Genomic DNA, 18,037 nt, shown 5'->3' on the forward strand with positions numbered 1-18,037 from the left:
TTTTTTTTTTTTTTTTAAGATTTTATTTATTTACTTGACAGAGATAGAGACAGCCAGCGAGAGAGGGAACACAAGCAGGGGGAGTGAGAGAAGAAGAAGCAGGCTCCCAGCAGAGAAGCCTGATGTGGGGCTCGATCCCAGAACGCTGGGATCATGCCCTGAGCCGAAGGCAGACGCTTAACGACTGCGCCACCCAGGCGCCCCATGGGGGATGTCGCTTCTGAGATTAGGTTACAGGGAGCCTGCCGCCTCCACCCTGGGTGACGCCACTGCCAACCCTGCCAGCTATCGGAGCCCCTTTTCATTTATTTTCAATTTTTTAAAACATTTTATTTATTCATTAGAGAGACATAAAGAGAGAGGGCGAGAACAAGCAGGGGGGAGGGGCAGAGGGAAAGGAAGAAGCAGTCTCCCCGCTGAGCAGGGAGCCCAATGGGGGACTCAATCCTGGGACTCCAGGATCATGACCTGAGCTGAAGGCAGTCACTCAACCGACTGAGCCTCCCAGGTGCCCCTCAGAGAACCTTTTTAAAACCATTGGTTCGGAGCCCCTGGCCACCTCAGTCGGGAGAGCATGTGACTTTTTTTTTTTTTTTTTTTTAAGATTTTATTTATTTATCTGACAGAGAGGCAGCGAGAGAGGGAACACAAGCAGGGGGAGCGGGAGAGGAAGAAGCAGGCTTCCCACCGAGCAGGGAGCCCGATACGGGGCTTGATCCCAGGACCCTGGGACCATGACCTGAGCCAAAGGCAGACGCTTAACGACTGAGCCACCCAGGAGCCCCTGCATGTGACTCTTGATCTCAGGGTTGTGAGTTCAAGCCCACATTGGGTTTAGAAATTACTTTAAAATCTTAAAAAAGAAAACCATTGATTAGGTTATGTCATGACCTCCGGGGACTCCCTGTTACTCCTGGAATCAAATCCAACCCCTTCCTGTTGCCTGCATTAGGCCCTCCATGGGGAGTCTCCAGCCCGCCCGCCCTCCCCCACATCTCCCAGCAACAACCAGGTCTCCTGTCCTTAGAGGACACCAGCGGGTGGCTGGCGTCACCTCCCCCAGGGCCCTTGCACTGGCTGCGTCCCTGGCCAGGACCCCTCCTCTTGGATCTGCCTGGGCTGGGGAGGGGGAGCTCAGCAGGGAGGCCAGCGGCCAGGGAAGCCCTCCCCACCCCAGTTTGCTTCAGCCCCACCTGCCCCACCGCTGTCTCTCCCGCCGGGGGACCCTCGGGCTTCAGTCTCTTCCGTGCACAAGTCCCTGTCTGAAATTGCCTTGTACTCTTGCTGGCTTACTGTCCGACTCCCTCTATCAGAACAGGCAGGTGTAGGAGAGCGGGGATGGCCTTACCTCCAGGTTCCCAGAGCCTGGGGGCTCCCTGGGAGGCAGTAGGTAGAAGGCAGGTATCTGCTGAGTGAGTGACATAAGGTTACATAGTAGGTGCTCAGTAAGTATTTATGGGACGAACGCGCCCGTACCCAGGAACACTATACAGCCCCTGAAGTCAGGGGCAGGGAGGTCCTCGTCCTCGGGGATGAGCAGGTGGCCCCCAGCACGGCACACAGTAGGTGCTTACTTCATCGTGGCCAAAGGGAATGGAGACTCTTCCGACTGTAGTCTCCACCCGCACATTCAAGGAGACCCCACGCCTCCCTTAGAGGAGCGAAAGGAGCTGTCTCCCAGGCAGGGGCCAAATATATCCTCTTGTAAAGATCTATTTTTAAAACTCAAAACAACATTAAAGAAGCGAGGCTGTCCCCATTACCCCATCGCCTGTCACAAGGTCTACTAGACCTTCTGTCTGGTCCCCCGGTGGTACTTGCGCACAAGTATTTAGCTAACCGTAAGCAGTGGGTGAGCCATTTCCTATCATCTTTGCATCCCAAGCGTGGTATTTTTAATCCCCCGTCCTGGCCTGCCTCCAGCCCACACAGCTATGGTGTCAGCCAACCTCAGCCCCATGAGTCATCCAGACCGTTCTCCAGCAGCTGCCCCGCTGTCTCCTCTCTCTACTCTGTCCCCTCCCAGCCACACCCTGCTCCAGGCTAAGGAACCGGGGTGTCTGAGGATGGAGGCCCCCCCCGGTCTCCCATTCCAGCCTCACTGCGCCCACATCATCCCCACATGACAGATGGGGAGACAGCATCAAGGAGGCAAAGGCACCCCTGGTCTGGAAGGGCCACTCCAGGATCGCAACCCACGTGCCCCGGCCCCGCAAGCAGGGCTCCAGGCGCACCTGTACCAAAGGGCAGGGTCAGGCTGTCCGCAGAATGCAGGGCCGGCCAGAGCAGCAGCTGCACGTGAAACACCTGCCCTGACCAGACCGCACGTGTGATGGTCGGGAACGCCAAAGTGAGGTGAGAAATGGCTGCTCCCTTTTCAGGCAGTCAGCGACGAGAACCTTCAGACCGGTCAGCAGCACAGCTCAGGCTTGGCAAACGGGTCTTGGGCTCAGGCCCGTTGGCGATTTCAGACACCGCTCTGTACAGCCTGTGAACTATGAAAATGTCCCAGATGCTGGCTGGACCTTCTGGGTCACAAACAGATGCCCGCAGGACAGAGCCTGTCCTCCAATGGGACCACCTGAAATCCAGCCACTGAGAGGCTCCGTATGCCGACATCGTGCTCCAGCCTTGTGATTCCAGCCGAAAGCTGCCGGTCGGGGAGGGCACAGCACAGGGACCCCGTGTGCTCCTGCCAGCTCAGACTACTCGGGACCCGTGAGGGATGTCGGGGTTCGACTGGCGTACCAGAGTCATTGCAGTTGGCAACAACGCACTGACAGCCTGCCTCTATATCCTTCCTCTTCCTCCTGGTCCGCACACCTTAGAAGATAGTTTGATTATGACATGCAGCTGTCCCCCAGAAAGGGGTTGAGCTTTTCTAGGCTGCTCGGTGGATAAGTGGTCAAGACAAATGGAGCAAGAGATTATGTAAACCACATCCAAAATATGTGAAATTTCAGGATTTCATCCTGACCAATTCCTCTTTTTTGTTTTTTTTTTAAGATTTTATTATTTATTTGAGAGAGAGAGAGAGAGCACAAGCAGGGGGAGCAGCAGGGGGAGACGGAGAAGCAGATTCCTGCTGAGCAGGGAGCCAGATGCAGGGACACAATCCCAGAATACTGGGATCATGACCTGAGCCGAAGGCAGACGCTTCACCGACCCGGCTGCCCTCATTCTGACCAAGTCCTGAGCATGGTGCGTCGTTCTGGTTAAATCGCATTAAGAAGGCTTGCGTCCCTCGTGTACCCAGCCCTTGTAGAGGAAGGGCCTGGGGGAGAAGCAGGGATGACTGAATCCACGTAAAGTACGACTGCAGAACGGGACACATGGACTTCGTAAGGACAGAGAAAGAACAGAAGCCTGGCACTGAGGGCGGCGCAGAGGCCGCAGGAGGGCATTCGGGATCTTTGCTTTCAGAGCTCTTTCTAGAAGCTTCCCTTCTGCATTTCCAAGCTGCTACAAGTGCTCTGAATCCAGACCGAGCCGGCCGTCTGCACCCTCCACGCAGAATGCTTACACACTTCGTCCATACTTGCGAGGCTGGAACTGACGGCTTCAGGAGGCCCCTCTGAAACCGAGCACTGGCCTGGAGTCCCGGGTCTGGACTGAGTACCCTAGGGCAGGACGCTCCACGGTGGGCGGCCACACTGGAGCCTATCCTGCCTGGTGGAGCCATAGACTCTGTGCCCAGGGGGACCGTGTGGGCCCTCTGGGTACTTCCGGTGTGTGCACCCTGCCTCTCATGACACGGACTCTGCCCTGGGAGGCTTTCAGATCAGCTTCAGTTTTCCGGCCAGACTTGTCCTGTGCCTGGACTGAGGCCTGGGGCCAGGTGGGAAAAGGTTCACACAGAAACTTGAAGAAGCCACTCTGGCTTTCGAAGACAGATCTTCATGGCTAATGAGCTTGGTTTTAACTGGCTAACCCCAGGCCCCATAAAGGCCGTCGCAGAGCTCAATCCCGTGGGCTATTCTCACCCTGTGTGTCCAGTCCGACTGAGACGGGCAGATTTGGATGAGAAAGTCCAAAACACACACAACAGGAGTTCTGGGAGGAGAAAATCAAGCATAAGGGAACAGCTGCATCAAAGCGATGATGTGGAGAACTTTCCAGAATAAATGAAAGCCGTGAATCTCTGATTTAGGAATTCCAAACAGGATGGTAAGTAATGAATACCCACTGTAAAAATTAAACCTCTCCCACCCCAGACCCTCAGACCCTCTCTCCAGGGGCAACCACTAGGAAGTATCTTTTCAGTTTTCTCTGCCGTGAACATGTGCTCACATGTGCGGGAGCTTTCTCATTCTAGACCGTGCCTTCCCCTGCCCCCCAAAACATACCGTGGAATTTACTTCTTAACCACCCGGGTAGTTCTCATTATCTTCAGTGGTCACTACTGCCTCTGGGCGGGCACGGAGGTAGTTCCAAATCTTCTCATAGGCTACAACTTCCTTGCACCCATGTCTCTGCACTTCCGGGGGACGAGATTTGGAACATAAATCTTCCAGGGGCGCCTGCGTGGCTCAGTCATTGAGCATCTGCTTTGGGCTCGGAGCGTGATTCCAGGGTCCTGGGATCGAGCCCCGCATCAGGCTCCCTGCTCTGCTGGGAGCCTGCTTCTTCCTCTCCCACTACTCCCCTGCCTGTGTTCCCTCTCTCGCTGGCTGTCTCTCTGTCAAATAAATAAATAAAATCTTTAAATAAATAAATAAACAAACAAACAAACAAACAAATCTTCCAAAGTCAAACTGCTGTGTCACAGGGTATGTGCCTCTGGAATTTCAGTAAATGCTGCCAAAGAGCCTTCTAGAGACTGTATCAGTAACTCCCATAGAAAGATGGGAAGATGCCTTTAAAAACCAACCAACCGACCAACGGAACCCTGCTCACCGACTAAACTTTTCATCTTGGCCCATCTGATATGGAAAAAAAAAAAGGCAATCTCATTGCTGTTTCGATGTTATTTCCTGACCACCCCATTACGAGTAAGACTGAGCGTCTTTCCATAGACCGCTCTTGGCTACCGAATACGGTCCACTCGTTATTTGGGATACGGCTCATTTTTTTGGAGCCACAGGAGCTCTTTTTTTTTTTTTTTTTTAAGATTTTATTTATTTATTTGATAGAGACAGCCAGCGAGAGAGGGAACACAAGCACGGAGAGTGGGAGAGGAAGAAGCCGGCTCCCAGCGGACGAGCCCGATGTGGGGCTCGATCCCAGAACGCCGGGATCACGCCCTGAGCCGAAGGCAGACGCTTAACGACTGAGCCACCCAGGCGCCCCACACAGGAGCTCTTTTTATGCTTCAGAATAGCATCTGCTTATTCATCACCTTCTGACTCCAGGTTCTGCTACATGTTTTTTTAACATTTATGTAGGCAGTTTCTCTCTCTTTTCCTTTATTTCTAGGTTCCCTGCTTCCTGGGAAACATCTTCACTCCAAGCTTGTTCTTCACACTGCCTTCATTTTCTTCTCTGCTTTACAGTTTCATCTTTGACCTTTCTGGAACTTATTGTGGACTGAGCCATGAGGTAGGGACCCAGCCTTACTTTTCTCTGAAAGCCAACCGTTTGTCTCAACATTGTGAACTGCACGATCTCTCTTTTATGAACCTTTAACCACACCTCCCACCATTCCCCGGGTCCCTGGAACGTCCGGACGTCCTAGCTTTGGGAAAACAAATGCCGTGTGGCTCCTGGGAACGCAGTGTAGGCAGCAGCACACATGGGGCCACCGCAAGGCGGGTGGTGATGTGACTTGGGCGAGCCCAGCAGCACCAACCTGCTCCCACCAACACGCCAGCACTGGTGGGACATCTTCTGGAGACAAGTTCTTTGTCGGATAGATATTTTGCAAGTATTTTCAGCCTCTGGCAGGCCTGTCTTCTCTCCTCGCTGTGCTCTTAATTTGCATTTCCCCATCACTAGTGAGATTGAAGCCTTTTGTATATTAGCCGTTCGAGCTGCCCCAGGGGTGCCTGGGTGGCTCAGTCGGTTAAGTATCCGACTTCGGTTTCCACTCAGGGCCTATCTCAGGATCGTGAGGTCAAGCCCCGCATCCAGCTCCGTGCCCAGCGCAGGGTCTGCTTAAGGCTCCCTCTGCCCCTCCCCTCTGTGTGCTCGCTCTCTCTAAAAATAAATTCAGATCCCACTCGGTAGGAGCCAAGGAACAGTTTTCGGAAGCTCACTGGTCAGCGGTGCAATGAATATGGGGAAGGGCAGGGGACGTGCTACACGGGCGGGGAGGAGGGGCAGCTTGGACATGGCCCTTGTCCCCCCTCTCCCCGCTGCCTACTGGCCACCAAGTCCCTCTCTACTGCAGGGAGTGTCTGAAGAAGACGGGGAGGTGCTCAGCCTCGGGGAGAGCAGAGAGGGCGCTGGGACATCCAGGGATGTCCCCCCACAGAGAACTTGAAGCTCCACATGAGAGAACGTACAGCCAGCACACGGACCGTTCGGAACTAGGAATTATTTTCACGCTGCATAAGATACAAAAAGGTCACAGGGATCTGTGGGATCCCTCAGAAAATCAAAGGGCAGAGACGCCTACGGGGGAGATGAGGGGGTGAGAGCAGCCTCTGGGCCAGTTTCCTTTCCCATCAAGTGAAACAAAACTGGTCCCCAAAGTGAGGTCAAGCCTTCCTCCCTGGGTACCAAGAAAATGGACAGACCCGGACGAAACTGAAGAGCGCCAGCCTGGGTGGCCTCAGGAAGGAGCCGGGTGCTCGAGCTCGGCAGGCAGTAGAGCAGCTGAGCCCCAGGCCCGGGGCCAGGGCAGCTCTCAACTCCACTCCAAGGGCTGCGGCTCACCCGGGCTGCTCCCTCTTACTCCAGTATGGAAGGGAAAAAAAAGTAGGAAAACATTAAGATGCCACACCTGCTACTTTTAACTTACAAACAACAGGATTTATTAATCCAGCTTCCCTTCCCTTGCCGAACCGCAGAAGCATCACGCAGACATCCCGGTACGTCGGCGTGGAGGTGTCAGAGAGCTCCACCGGGAACCCATCCCAATGTCACGTGACAGGCCTTTGTTCGGCCACAGGACTGCAATTACAGTGTGGTCTCAAGGCCGGTCACCCAGCAGACCGACCCCAGGGTCTCCAGCATCTGCCAAGGGGCACTGGGTGGGCCCAGGGCCGCGAGCATCGAAAGTACCGTGCAGGCGTATGGAAAAGGCTTCAGGCCAAACACGAGTGTACCTGTCCTTCCCCTTCCAGAAGCTGTGGCTGGCTAGCCTCAAGGCTGCCGAGTCAGACGCGCATTTCCCTCGGGAGCATCTCCCTCTGGCTGATGGTCAGAAGGCTGCACGCCCAGCCCACCCCGGGAGCTGGTCCCCACACGCTGTCCGGCGCCTGGACCACCGTGCTGTCTCTCCAGCGGGTTCGTCCAGCACCTGCCGCTACTGCTGCTTGTGATCAGGGGCCTTTCCACTGGGCGGCAGCTTCCTGTGGATCAGGCTGAGTCCGCAGAGGATGAGGAACACGCCTCCCCACCACAAGACCTCCTGGCACTCTCCATACAACACAAAGCCCAGGAAGGCCTGCAGGACAGAGACTGCAGTGAGGCCACGGCAACACATGCCCCTGGGACTCGACCACGGCAAGTAGGCACCACCTCACTCCCCCAGGGCTGACTGCCCTCCTGGGGCAGGAGGGAAGGTCTGGAGCCAGAAGTCGGGGGCTTGAAATCCAGCTGTCACCTTCCGAAAGTCACTATTCATGTCAGGCTCACCCAGAGAGCGGGGGAAGGGTACCTTCCTCACAACCCCCACCCCAAGCAAAGGGCACAATAAAGACCAGCAGAGGCCAGCCGCTAAGGCCCAGCACACAGCTGTCGCCGGGTGTTTGCTGATCCAAACTGGCCGGCCAAGTACTCCCTCCCTCGAGGGCAGGACCGACTGGGCTCAGCCCCGCCTGGCTGACAACAGGCTATCAGAGGAAAGAGCGTCCCCCCTCCATGTCTCATGCTCAAGTTCACAGAGTCCTAGGCGTCAGCTTGCACAGAGGGGGCCGAGACGTCAGAATGAGGGCTGCAGCCTGGGAGGGCGGCACGCAGGTAGGCTTTTCTATAGTTGGACCTCATTCCCAGCTAGCTCGAGAATTCCGCCATGTTAGAGATCAGAGGAGCCACCAGGGCTCCAGCCACAGCCCAATCTCCGCGTCAGCTCCTGTCTTTTCTCCTGTCTGGGAGGGCGGGAGTTCCCCAGCTCACCCCGGAACCCAGCTTTGGGACGGGGGCACTGTGCCCTTGGGCTACTCACCGAGCTGAGAATGTTTGAAAACGTCACCGTGACGGATGCGATGGCCGAAGACATGGAGAAACTGAGGCCCCGGCTAAAGAATGTCCACATCAGAGAATTGGTGGTTGCCATCACAATGATGCCTAAGATGCAGAAGCCCATGTTCACCTGCGGGAGAGAGTGTCACGGCGGCTACGCTCAGCCACAGCAGCCCTGCGGCCCCCCCTCTCAGCACACCCAGGGGCCTGATCACCAGCAGCTGGGCCCCTACTGAGATCCCGCCACAGCCGGGGTGGGCAGTCCCCAAAGATTTCCTGCACAGGACTTCACTTAATCCTCTGCTCAACATACCCATTTTACAGCTGGAATAAACTGAGACTTATTTGGCCATCTTGCTGGCCACGTGCCCTGGGGCAGAGGACAATGCTAATCCGTGACCAGTACTTTGTTTCGAACACCATTTACTGGTGTTGAAGATCAGTGCTGGAGGACACTGACATTAGTACGTAGTGTGAGCAGATTCCGGGGATCAGGAAAGCGTGAATGCGCCACGCTTCCCGTCTGGGAATTCCCTGGGCATTCTGGAGCTTTTACTCTGTGCCAGGCCCTGTGCCAAGTGTCTTCAGCGCACTTTCATTTATTCCTTAACTTCACTTTACAGATGAAGAACCCAAGGCATTAGTAACTTGCCTGAAGCGCCTATAGCCCGTGGGAGCCACCAGGATTCAAACCCAGGCAGTGGCTCCATGCTCTTAACCAGGACACAGCCCTGTTCAGGGAAAACACCCCCTACTTGACTAGTGATCCCAGACATCACGTGAAGTACTTGCAGCCTTTTTCTTCTTTTAAAGGTGAGAGCCTAGAAAGGAGATCTTAAGCCTCCTACACAAAGAACATGCAGACCTGCTTGGTATTGAGTTAGACACCCGCCTGCAGACAGAGCTGCCTCTTCGGTGCCCATCTCAATATCATACTCTTGTTTCTTTCTTTTTTTAAAAGATTTTATTTTTAAGTAATCTCTACACCCACCGTGGGGCTCGAACTCACAACCCCGAGACCAAGAGGGGCATGCTCTACGAACTGAGCCAGCCAGGAGCCACTCATGCTCTTATTTCTTATAACAGTTTCCAGCTGGTGAATATATAGTGTCTTAAGGAAAGGGTGTCTTTGCAGAATTGTCACAAAAGCACTGTATGTAGCCTGCTTATGCAGCAATGAAGGCCCGGTGCACAACTAAACAGTCTAGGAACAGGAAACCTCATGGTTTAGTTACTTGTCTTCCTTTGGACCACTTCAGGAATTACACCCAACAGGACACTAACCCCAAGCATGGTGGTTCCCATTGGATTAGCCCTAAGCAGGCTTACCCGCATGGACCAGTCTGTCCACCGACCAGGTCAGGACCTAACCCTGGGGTGCTGGGGCAGTGAAACCCCTCCAGCAGTGGACACTGGCCTATGACTCGGAATGGGAGGGACAGAGATCTACTTCGGCAGACGTGGGGAGGCAGTTTAGGAGTTCTCAGCAAAGCGGTGGGACGGGGGGGGGGGGGGGGACACGTCCAGAACGCTTCTCTGTCCTCTCTTATGCCTACATGTCCCAAACTCCCAATTTTCCTGACAGCAGGGTATACCGGTCAAAACACTCGTTAATTGAGCAAAGAGATGGGCAACAGGCTTCTCACCTTAAGTCACGTGGAGAGAACTGTTCGGGCATAAGGGGCTTAAAATCAGACGGTGAGAGTGGATGTAGGAAAGCGAACTAGCCCAATGGGAGGGCAGATTTTAGGTCCCTGGTTGGGAAGAGGCTCAGGTTTCTTACCGCCTACACTGGACGAGGTTCTGAGGTGATTTATAATGCAGGGATGCTCTCCCGCCCCAGCTGACTGCAGCGCCCGGCTGCGGACGGGGCGAACAGACCCGCGGGCGTGAGGCTTCGCCCTGCGCCCCCAACCCCAACCCCCCCGGAGCCTCGTGGGCCCCACAGCGCCCCTCCTCCGCCCGGGCCCACCCGCCCGCCCGCCGGCCGCAGCGGCGCCCCGGGCTCGACCTCGCTGCGGAAAGCCAGCTTGGCGGACGCGGCGGCCAGGGCACCGAACGCGCCGGCGCACAAGCAGTTGAACACGCCCCAGAAGCGGCGTCGCATCGCGCCGGCCTGGAGGTGAGGGGGGAATTCCGCGGGGGCATCGGGGTAGGCGGTCGGGCACACGGCGCCGCCGGGGGACGGCGTCCTCTCTGTCATGGTGCCCGCCGCCACCTCGCCCCGCGCCGGGCGCACCCGCCACCAGTAAGGCCGAGCGCGCGTCGCGATTGGGCAGCGGCCTCACGTGACGCGGTGCCCACGTGAGTGGGGAGGCCAATTAGGGTGCGGGAGGGCCTGGGGGGCGGAGCCGGGGGCGGAGCCGAGCCCCGGGGTCCTCGGTGGGGCGGCGGGCATCCTCCGGCGCTGGGCTTCGGTTTACCCGGGAGCCGTCGGCCGCTGGCGTAGGAAGCTGCGGCCTGCCGCTGTGGTTGCCCTTGCCACTGAGTGTGGTCCAGCATCCGCTTTCCCTAGGAATTGGTTAAAAATGCCGAATCCCGGGCCCGCGCGACACCCATTGGTCAGAATCTGCATTTCAACAAGACCCCCGGGGACTCACCTGCACCTTCCAGTTCGGGAGGCGCGAAGGGGAAAGACGCCTCAGCAGAGGGCGCTAGAGACCTCCACACTCGGCCGGGAGGCGGGCTCCGCTGAGGGCCTCTGACCAATCAAAAGGCCCAGATGGATACGCGCTCATTGTAGGATTTAGAAAATAGAATAAGTCACCCATAATCACGCCACCCAGATAACCAGGACTAACATTAGTTCCCATTTCCTGTGCACTTAAGTGTTTAAAATGTGTATAGAAAGTAGTACATGTCTTTCAAAGAGAAGTGTTGGAGTATATAGAGGTCTACTTCTGCTCTCTAGCAAAACCATTATTACTGTCTGTGCAGTTTTATATATAGCACGCATTAAAAAATAGTTTACATAATCTGTATGGGGCTTTTTTATTATGATTTCACACTGAACTGTTGAGCATTTTTGTTTCCATTCAGGAAGTTTTCGTGGAAGTCCTTCCTTGCCACTTGCTCTCACAGGGTGGCTTTGTGGCTCAAATTAAAGCATGGATAGCTATTTATAGGTTGAACTGTGTCCCTCCCAAAAACATACGTTTAAGTCCTAATCCTCCGCACCTGTGAATGTGACCTTACTTGGTAGGGGGCCACTGCAGATGTAACCAAATTAAGAAGTCATTAGCATGAGCCCTAATCTGACTAGTATTCTTCCAGGAGACAGACACAGGGAAAAGGCCATGTGACAAGGGAGGCAGATTGGAGTGATGCATCTACACGCCAAGGACCGCCAAGGACTGCTGTCGGTACCGCAAGCCAAGAGAAAGGCATGGAACAGAAGCCCCCTGGAGCCCTCAGAGAGAATGGCCTTGCTGACACCTTGATTCTGGACTTCTAGCCTCCAGAAACAGAGAGAGAATACATTTGTTTTTAGCCTCCCAGTGTGTGGTCATTTGTTCCAGCAGCCCCCAGACACTCCCATACATGGGTAACATCCAAGCCTCTTCAGTACCAGTGTTCCAACCTTTCTCCCACCTCCAGAGCGATCTCAGTTTCTACGCTCTACCTTATGCTGAATTTTATTCTTTTTTCTAAGATTTTATTTTTAAGGAATCTCTATACCCAGTGTGAGGCTTGAACTCACAACCCTGAGACCAAGAGTTCCACGCTCCACCATCAAGCCCACGAGGTACCCCTACACTGATTTTTGGTTCCTTTTTTGTTTCTGGCTCTTAGGGATTGACTATTACTCCTTGGGAATTTTAATTTTTAAAATTGTTTTTTCTTAGCTTTATGGAGGTATAATTTATGACCCATAAAATGAAGCCATTTTGAAGAGAGTTTAATTTTTAGTAAATATATAGAGCTAAATGTGTGCAATCATCACCACAAGCCAACACATTTCCACCACATCAAGAAAGTTCCCATCATGCCCACTGGGTCACTCGCCTCCATCCCCAGCCACAAGCAACCGATGATTTGCTTTCTATCTCTACAGCTTGCCCTTTCCGGACATTTCACATAGATGGAATTACTCAGTATGTGGTCTTTGGGGTCTGGCTTCTTCCATGTTTTTTGTTGCTGTTGAAGTTCATCCACGAAGCCTCTTTTTATTGCCGAGTATGGTGTTCTATTATATGTAAGAAATGCTCAGTAGCATGAGGCTGTAGGAGAATGTCAGTGATGAGCCACGACACAGACACTGGGATGGCTACAGTAAAACATGTGGCGGTGACAGGAGAAGGTAACAGGAGAAGGATGTGGAGAAACTGAACCCCCTGCTGGTGGGAATGTGGAGGGTGCAACCAAACTGCATCTGGAAAGGGGAGGCAGTGTCTTAAAAAGTCAAACACAGGCTTACCAGCAACCCCACTCCTAGATATCTACTCAAGCCATAGGAAACACAGGTCCCCAGCAAGACTGGTACACGAATATTTACAGCAGCGTTATTCGTAATAGCCCCAAACTGCCAACAGCTCTAGTGTCCGTCCAATGGTGAGTCAATCAGATGTGGCATCTTCACACAACAGGATATGACTCGCAATGAAAGGGAAAGAAGTGGTGACACACAGTAGTTCCTTGAGTGCAGGAGGTTTTGTTTGCTTTGTTCACGGATGACCAGGGCACATAAGAGGTGCTCATAAAGTATAGGGTGAAGGGACAAGTCTTTAATCTGGCTCTCCCAAGTGAACAACGTAAATCACTTTATTAAATTTGAAGGGATTTTGTTACATTTTGGAAAATGGCCATATTTACAGTCATAAAAAATGCTCGAGAGAATACTGAAAGTAAGACTACAAAAATAATCTATATTAACAAGTTTGCCCTTCATACATGCTCTGCAACAGGATTCTCGTCGGGGCGGGTTTTAAAACCACCACGTACTGTTAGAGCTTCTGCTGTGACTCGAGGGAGATTACGGGAGGTGGTATCTAAGGAAAAAAATAACCTGGCCAACAGCCACTGTAAACCTTAGCTGCAGTTTATTTTAAAAAGGCAAAAGGTTTTCCCAGTATTTACAGTCGATTTAAAGCTTTGAAATGGGATGGTAACTTCTAAATGGTAGACTGCCGACTGCCACAGGCGAGCATGGATGCAGAACGTTCACCAGAAACTTGAGGGTCAGCCCCCAATGCCACACACAGTTAGTAATTCTGCTCCTTGATTCAGCTGTTAAACGCGCAAGGGGAGGGCTTACTTTTGCAAGAGGAAAGAAAGTCTCCAGAAAGGTGATGCCTAGGTAGGTAGTTGACCAGGAGCCTTACGATTCATTCCGTTTCTTTTCTTTTAAAAATACATTTTCGGCACGCAACTTTTCTGTCTCCTGAGAAGTAAATTTTTAGAAAAGGAAAAGAAAAAAAGAATTAAGGCTCAAATGCTTACAGGAAGTTATTCTTTGCATTCATTAAGTTTATATTTCAAACTAAGACTACAATTTTCAATTTGTAAACTATTTATAACGTTAAATAAGAATCTGATTATGTTAGAGCCTGACAACGGACTGAATTATACTTGGAATAATAAGGACTGATATATTAATACTTTTTAATTCAGTAAGTTCCCCGAAGAAAGCATTTAAGTGATTCGATGATTAAATTAAACTTTAGTTAAACAATCATTCTAAGACCAGGCTCAGCATTATTCAGAGTACTTTTGAGAGCTTACCTCAGCGAGCCTGACGTTCTCCTTCTTCAGCCGCACGACGTATTGAATCTTCTGATGCAGGTTTTGGTGACCGACCAACTTCCCATTTTCCTCAGCAAGACACTCCACCTGCTTCCTTAACATTTCCATCTCCTGCAGGCAAACCAGTCCAGGGCGGGAAAATTAGTTGCTCTTAATTTTGCTTTTACCATCACGTTATTTCGTGCCTCCCAAGAGCACAGGGCGCCAGAGAGCCCAGGTTCCCGACTTTCATGACACAGCAAGTCTGAACCACGGACACCCCCCTCCCAGATATGTCCTAAGCACACGAAAACAACCAACACACAAACACACCTGGAATATTCTCTCCTTTTCCTCATACAGTTCTTCCAGCTTTGATCTCAGTTGTTCCTTTTCTTCGAACGCTTTAGATTCCAAAGTTCTGGTTCGCTCGACTTCCTCGGCCATTCTAAGGCAGTCCATCTCTTTGTTCTGAAGGGCACTCTGGACTTCTTCTAGGCTGTAACAGCAAATAGCGTTTTGTGGGATTCCAAAGGAACATAATTACAACAGTATTCAAATGAGACATTTTTCACCCAAGCCCAGAATTTTGATTTGAAAGCGTCACAAACACTCAGCCCTCCCCTAGTGACGGCATAGGGAGATAGCAAGGGGTGCAGATAGGCGTCTTTTGTTATTTTACCCAAGACTTTCCTTTTGGAAAACTTCTCAAACCATTTTTTAAAATGATAAAAAATTTAGAATGGAAACTTCTGGATTTGGCCTCTTTGGAGCAAATGTAATTTAAGTATTATGACAGTCTGCATGGTTATATTCAATGCCCCATATCTTAATTCTTTTGGATTTCAAAAACTGGTTCTCAGACCATAGGACACCAGTCATTTCTTCAAGGGTGTGCTATTCAGAATTCATACGCTATACAACTATCAATTGAAAAGAAAAACGAGGAACAAAGTTACCATGGAATTACATAGAACTATACTGCTTTAATAAAATTGTATGAATCCTATAAGCTCTCCAAAAGAAACAAGTACTTTTTACTGCATTTTTATGCATATGGAATAGAATGATTACTTAAGGACATCATACTCAGAATTTAATATGCCATTTAAGACAAGCTAATTTCAGGAGCAGTGTTCTCAGACTACAGTCCGTGGAACCTCAGAAGAACAGCATGGGGAGGAGGCACTGATGTTCTCCCTGGTTCACTTGGAGCTGTTCTACATTTGTCTTGTGTACTTTGCTTTAGTTTGATGAAATTTCTGTGGCACAGCAGACCCTGCTGCTGCTTACCCAACAACCAATCCCTTGCTGTTTCTTTGCTTATAAAAACTCATTTTATTTGGGGGGAAAAAAAGAAAAAAAAGAAAAAGAAGCAGCAGCACACCCAGTTCCCAAGTGTTGGTAAAAAATAAACTGGTCTAGTCTAAGCCTGGTTTCTTCAACCTACTGCCAGATACTGGTTTCCTCAGCTTGCCTGGAGGGGTGTTAATTCTGGCAGCGAAGCACAGGCTGATTTTTGGGGGCTAATAGGACTTTTTGCCCCCTTGACAAAAGAAAGCCCTTTTGAACCCACCTCACTACAAGCTGTGATCCTCTTGTTTATGACATTTGGGGCTATGGCAGCCATTTTGTGGCCAAGAGGACACAAGCAAGGGTGCCGAAAGCAGAAGAATGGGAAGGGTATGGGTCCCTGATGGCATCACTGAGTCAGTGCACCTCCAGACCTCTTGTGATATGAAATTAAGCATCTCCTGCCTACACCAGTTAGCATGGAATTCAGTTCCTTGTAGCTTTTTAATGCATCCTCACATACACAAATAGATAACATTATGGTGAGAATCACTGCTGTAGGTTGGGACTGATAAAACTGGGTGTGCCACTTTCTAGTGTGTGCTTCCCTGGCCCACAGTGTGAGGTCCTCTATCTTCTAGGGACAGTGTATCACTGGAGACACTTGGTTCCTAGATTATGAAATAAATTACATGCCAACTTACAGAGCTTTTATTCTTTTTGCTAGAAGGTCTAAAATGGCTATTATTTCTAAAATAGCTGCAATTCTACAAACCGTACAGCTGGATTCTCACAGATCCTGTAAGTGGTCCGCACTTCTACCCTAGCTCTCCAATGACCACCTGTCTGGGAGCCAGTCCCTAAACTGCTTGTATGTACAGCAAAGTATGGAACAAGCTCTGTTCCACATCTATACTCTTTGATACTATAAAGCAGATGACTGGGTAACAAATCATTTACAAAATGGGTGGTCTTTGTCAGCTGATCATGAAAAAGAATTTTTGTCTGGGGCACCTGGGTGGCTCAGTCAGTTGAACGTCTGCCTTTGGCTCAGGTCATGATCCCAGGGTCCTGGGATCCAGCTATGTGTCAGGCTCCCTGCTTGGCGGGGGCGGGGGGGGGGGAGTCTGCTTCTCCCTCTCCCTCTGCTGCTCCTCCTGCTTGTGCTCTCTCGCGCACTCCCTCTCCCTGTCAAATAAATAAATAAAACTTAAAAAAAAAAAGATTTTGTTTATTTATTTGACAGGGAGAGAGACAGCACAAGCAGGGGGAATGGGAGAGGGAGAAGCAGACTCCCCACTGAGCAGGGAGCCCAATGTGGGGTTCGATCCCAGGACCCTGGGATCATGACCTGAGCCAAAGGCAGATGCTTAATGACTGAACCACCCAGGCGCCCCAATAAATAAAATCTTAAAAAAAAAAAAAAAAAAGAATTTTTGATGACAGATCGCTATGTAATTTTTGACATACTAACTTGGATGGAGTTCAAATAACTGCATGACAGGATTCTAACAAAATTCCTTCTGTTGCCATTTACTTACTGTGTGAATAAAATTTCTCAGCACTTATAGCTATAAAAACAGAAAGTAGGAACAGAGGTGATACTGAATATTGTCTCATTCCAGAATTAAGTATAACAGAATAATGAGTAATTGAAGCAAAAGCATGAAGATAAAATGCACTGGGAGATGCATTTCCACTTAAATTTTACTATGTATAATAATCTATAAAAACTTATAATAAATTTAGGACACTGTGATTAATAATAATTGTAATGAAAACTCAATCCAGAAGAAATACAGCACTAGAGCCAGCCATACAAATACAAATTACTTCCCATTTGTATATATATTTTTGTTGCCCAGGTATATAATAGGGTAATCAACAAAAAATTTCCCACTTTATTAAATTAGGATATAATTCTGTGTTGTAAGAACGGAACGGACACTCCATTTGAAAGGAAAAAGGAACAATGTGCAATCTTAGGTTTAGGAACTTGTTCCTGTATTGTGAAATGGATAGAAAGTAGCAGGTCAGTTGGATACTTTTAGGAGAACACCACCGGAGCTTTACTTCTGTGGCCAGTTCAAGGTGAGACTTTTGATAGGACAATGGCCGGAACAAAACCAGTGATGTGTCAGAAGTGCGATCCGAACCCCACCTCCATGCAGAAACCAGAAATCCAGACCACAAGAAGCAGGAGCTGGAGTCTGGCACCCGAGACCGTTTGGCCATCCTGACACCAAGAACTTTATTCCTTCCTAAATGGCACTATTTTCCGTATGTGAGAACTTCCATGCTTTGCATCAATTTAAACTTCCAATGAGAAACTTTAGACATAAAGTCAACCCCAAAAATGTGCACGAGGGTATGTGGTGTTTCAAAATTCTTTCAGGAGGTTTAACAAGTGAAAATGTCTGAGGCCCTCTTCTCTGGATGAATATCTATTCAGAGTGCACTATCTTTCTAATTTTTTACCATTGTATTTGTTAATACCAAACAGTTTACATATTTTGAACTTGACAGAAAATACAGTATATCTTGCTCATCTAAGAATGAGGCAGTTTATAAGATTACATTAATATGAAAACTAGATGAATGAATTAAAATCCTGTTTACAGAACACATGTAAAGAGACCCAAGGTCAAGACCAGAAGAAATCAAGATTATTGATCTATGGGCCTCAGGGGGCCTCAAGGTTTTAAATCAGAGGAAACCAGAAGATGGAAAGGAGTTC

At 50.4% G+C, this 18,037-nt stretch overlaps 2 protein-coding genes across 3 annotated transcripts in view; both read right to left on the reverse strand.

The window, feature by feature from the left end:
* Positions 1-581: 581 nt before the first annotated feature.
* TMEM42 (transmembrane protein 42) lies at positions 582-10,522 on the reverse strand. Its single transcript, XM_045778674.2, has 3 exons — positions 10,298-10,522; positions 8,270-8,416; positions 582-7,549 (listed from the first exon to the last, which is right to left on the reverse strand). Exons 1-3 carry the CDS (start codon positions 10,487-10,489, stop codon positions 7,409-7,411), a joined length of 480 nt encoding a protein of 159 aa, XP_045634630.1. The 5' UTR covers positions 10,490-10,522; the 3' UTR covers positions 582-7,408.
* Positions 10,523-13,029: 2,507 nt separating this feature from the next.
* KIF15 (kinesin family member 15) overlaps positions 13,030-18,037 on the reverse strand; it is a 65,318-nt gene continuing 60,310 nt past the window's right edge. For both annotated transcript variants that reach the window (XM_087867119.1, XM_045778660.2), the window contains exons 33-35: positions 14,341-14,506; positions 14,008-14,139; positions 13,030-13,666 (exon numbers count right to left, since the gene is read on the reverse strand). In XM_087867119.1, the coding sequence (XP_087723245.1) occupies positions 13,604-13,666; positions 14,008-14,139; positions 14,341-14,506 (361 nt within the window). In that variant the 3' untranslated portion in view covers positions 13,030-13,603. The remainder of the gene's footprint in view (positions 13,667-14,007; positions 14,140-14,340; positions 14,507-18,037) is intronic.

Source organism: Ursus americanus, chromosome 14, assembly GCF_024610735.1.
Source record: "Ursus americanus isolate L20-20 chromosome 14, mUrsAme1.1.p, whole genome shotgun sequence".
Taxonomy (NCBI): Eukaryota; Metazoa; Chordata; class Mammalia; order Carnivora; family Ursidae; genus Ursus; species Ursus americanus.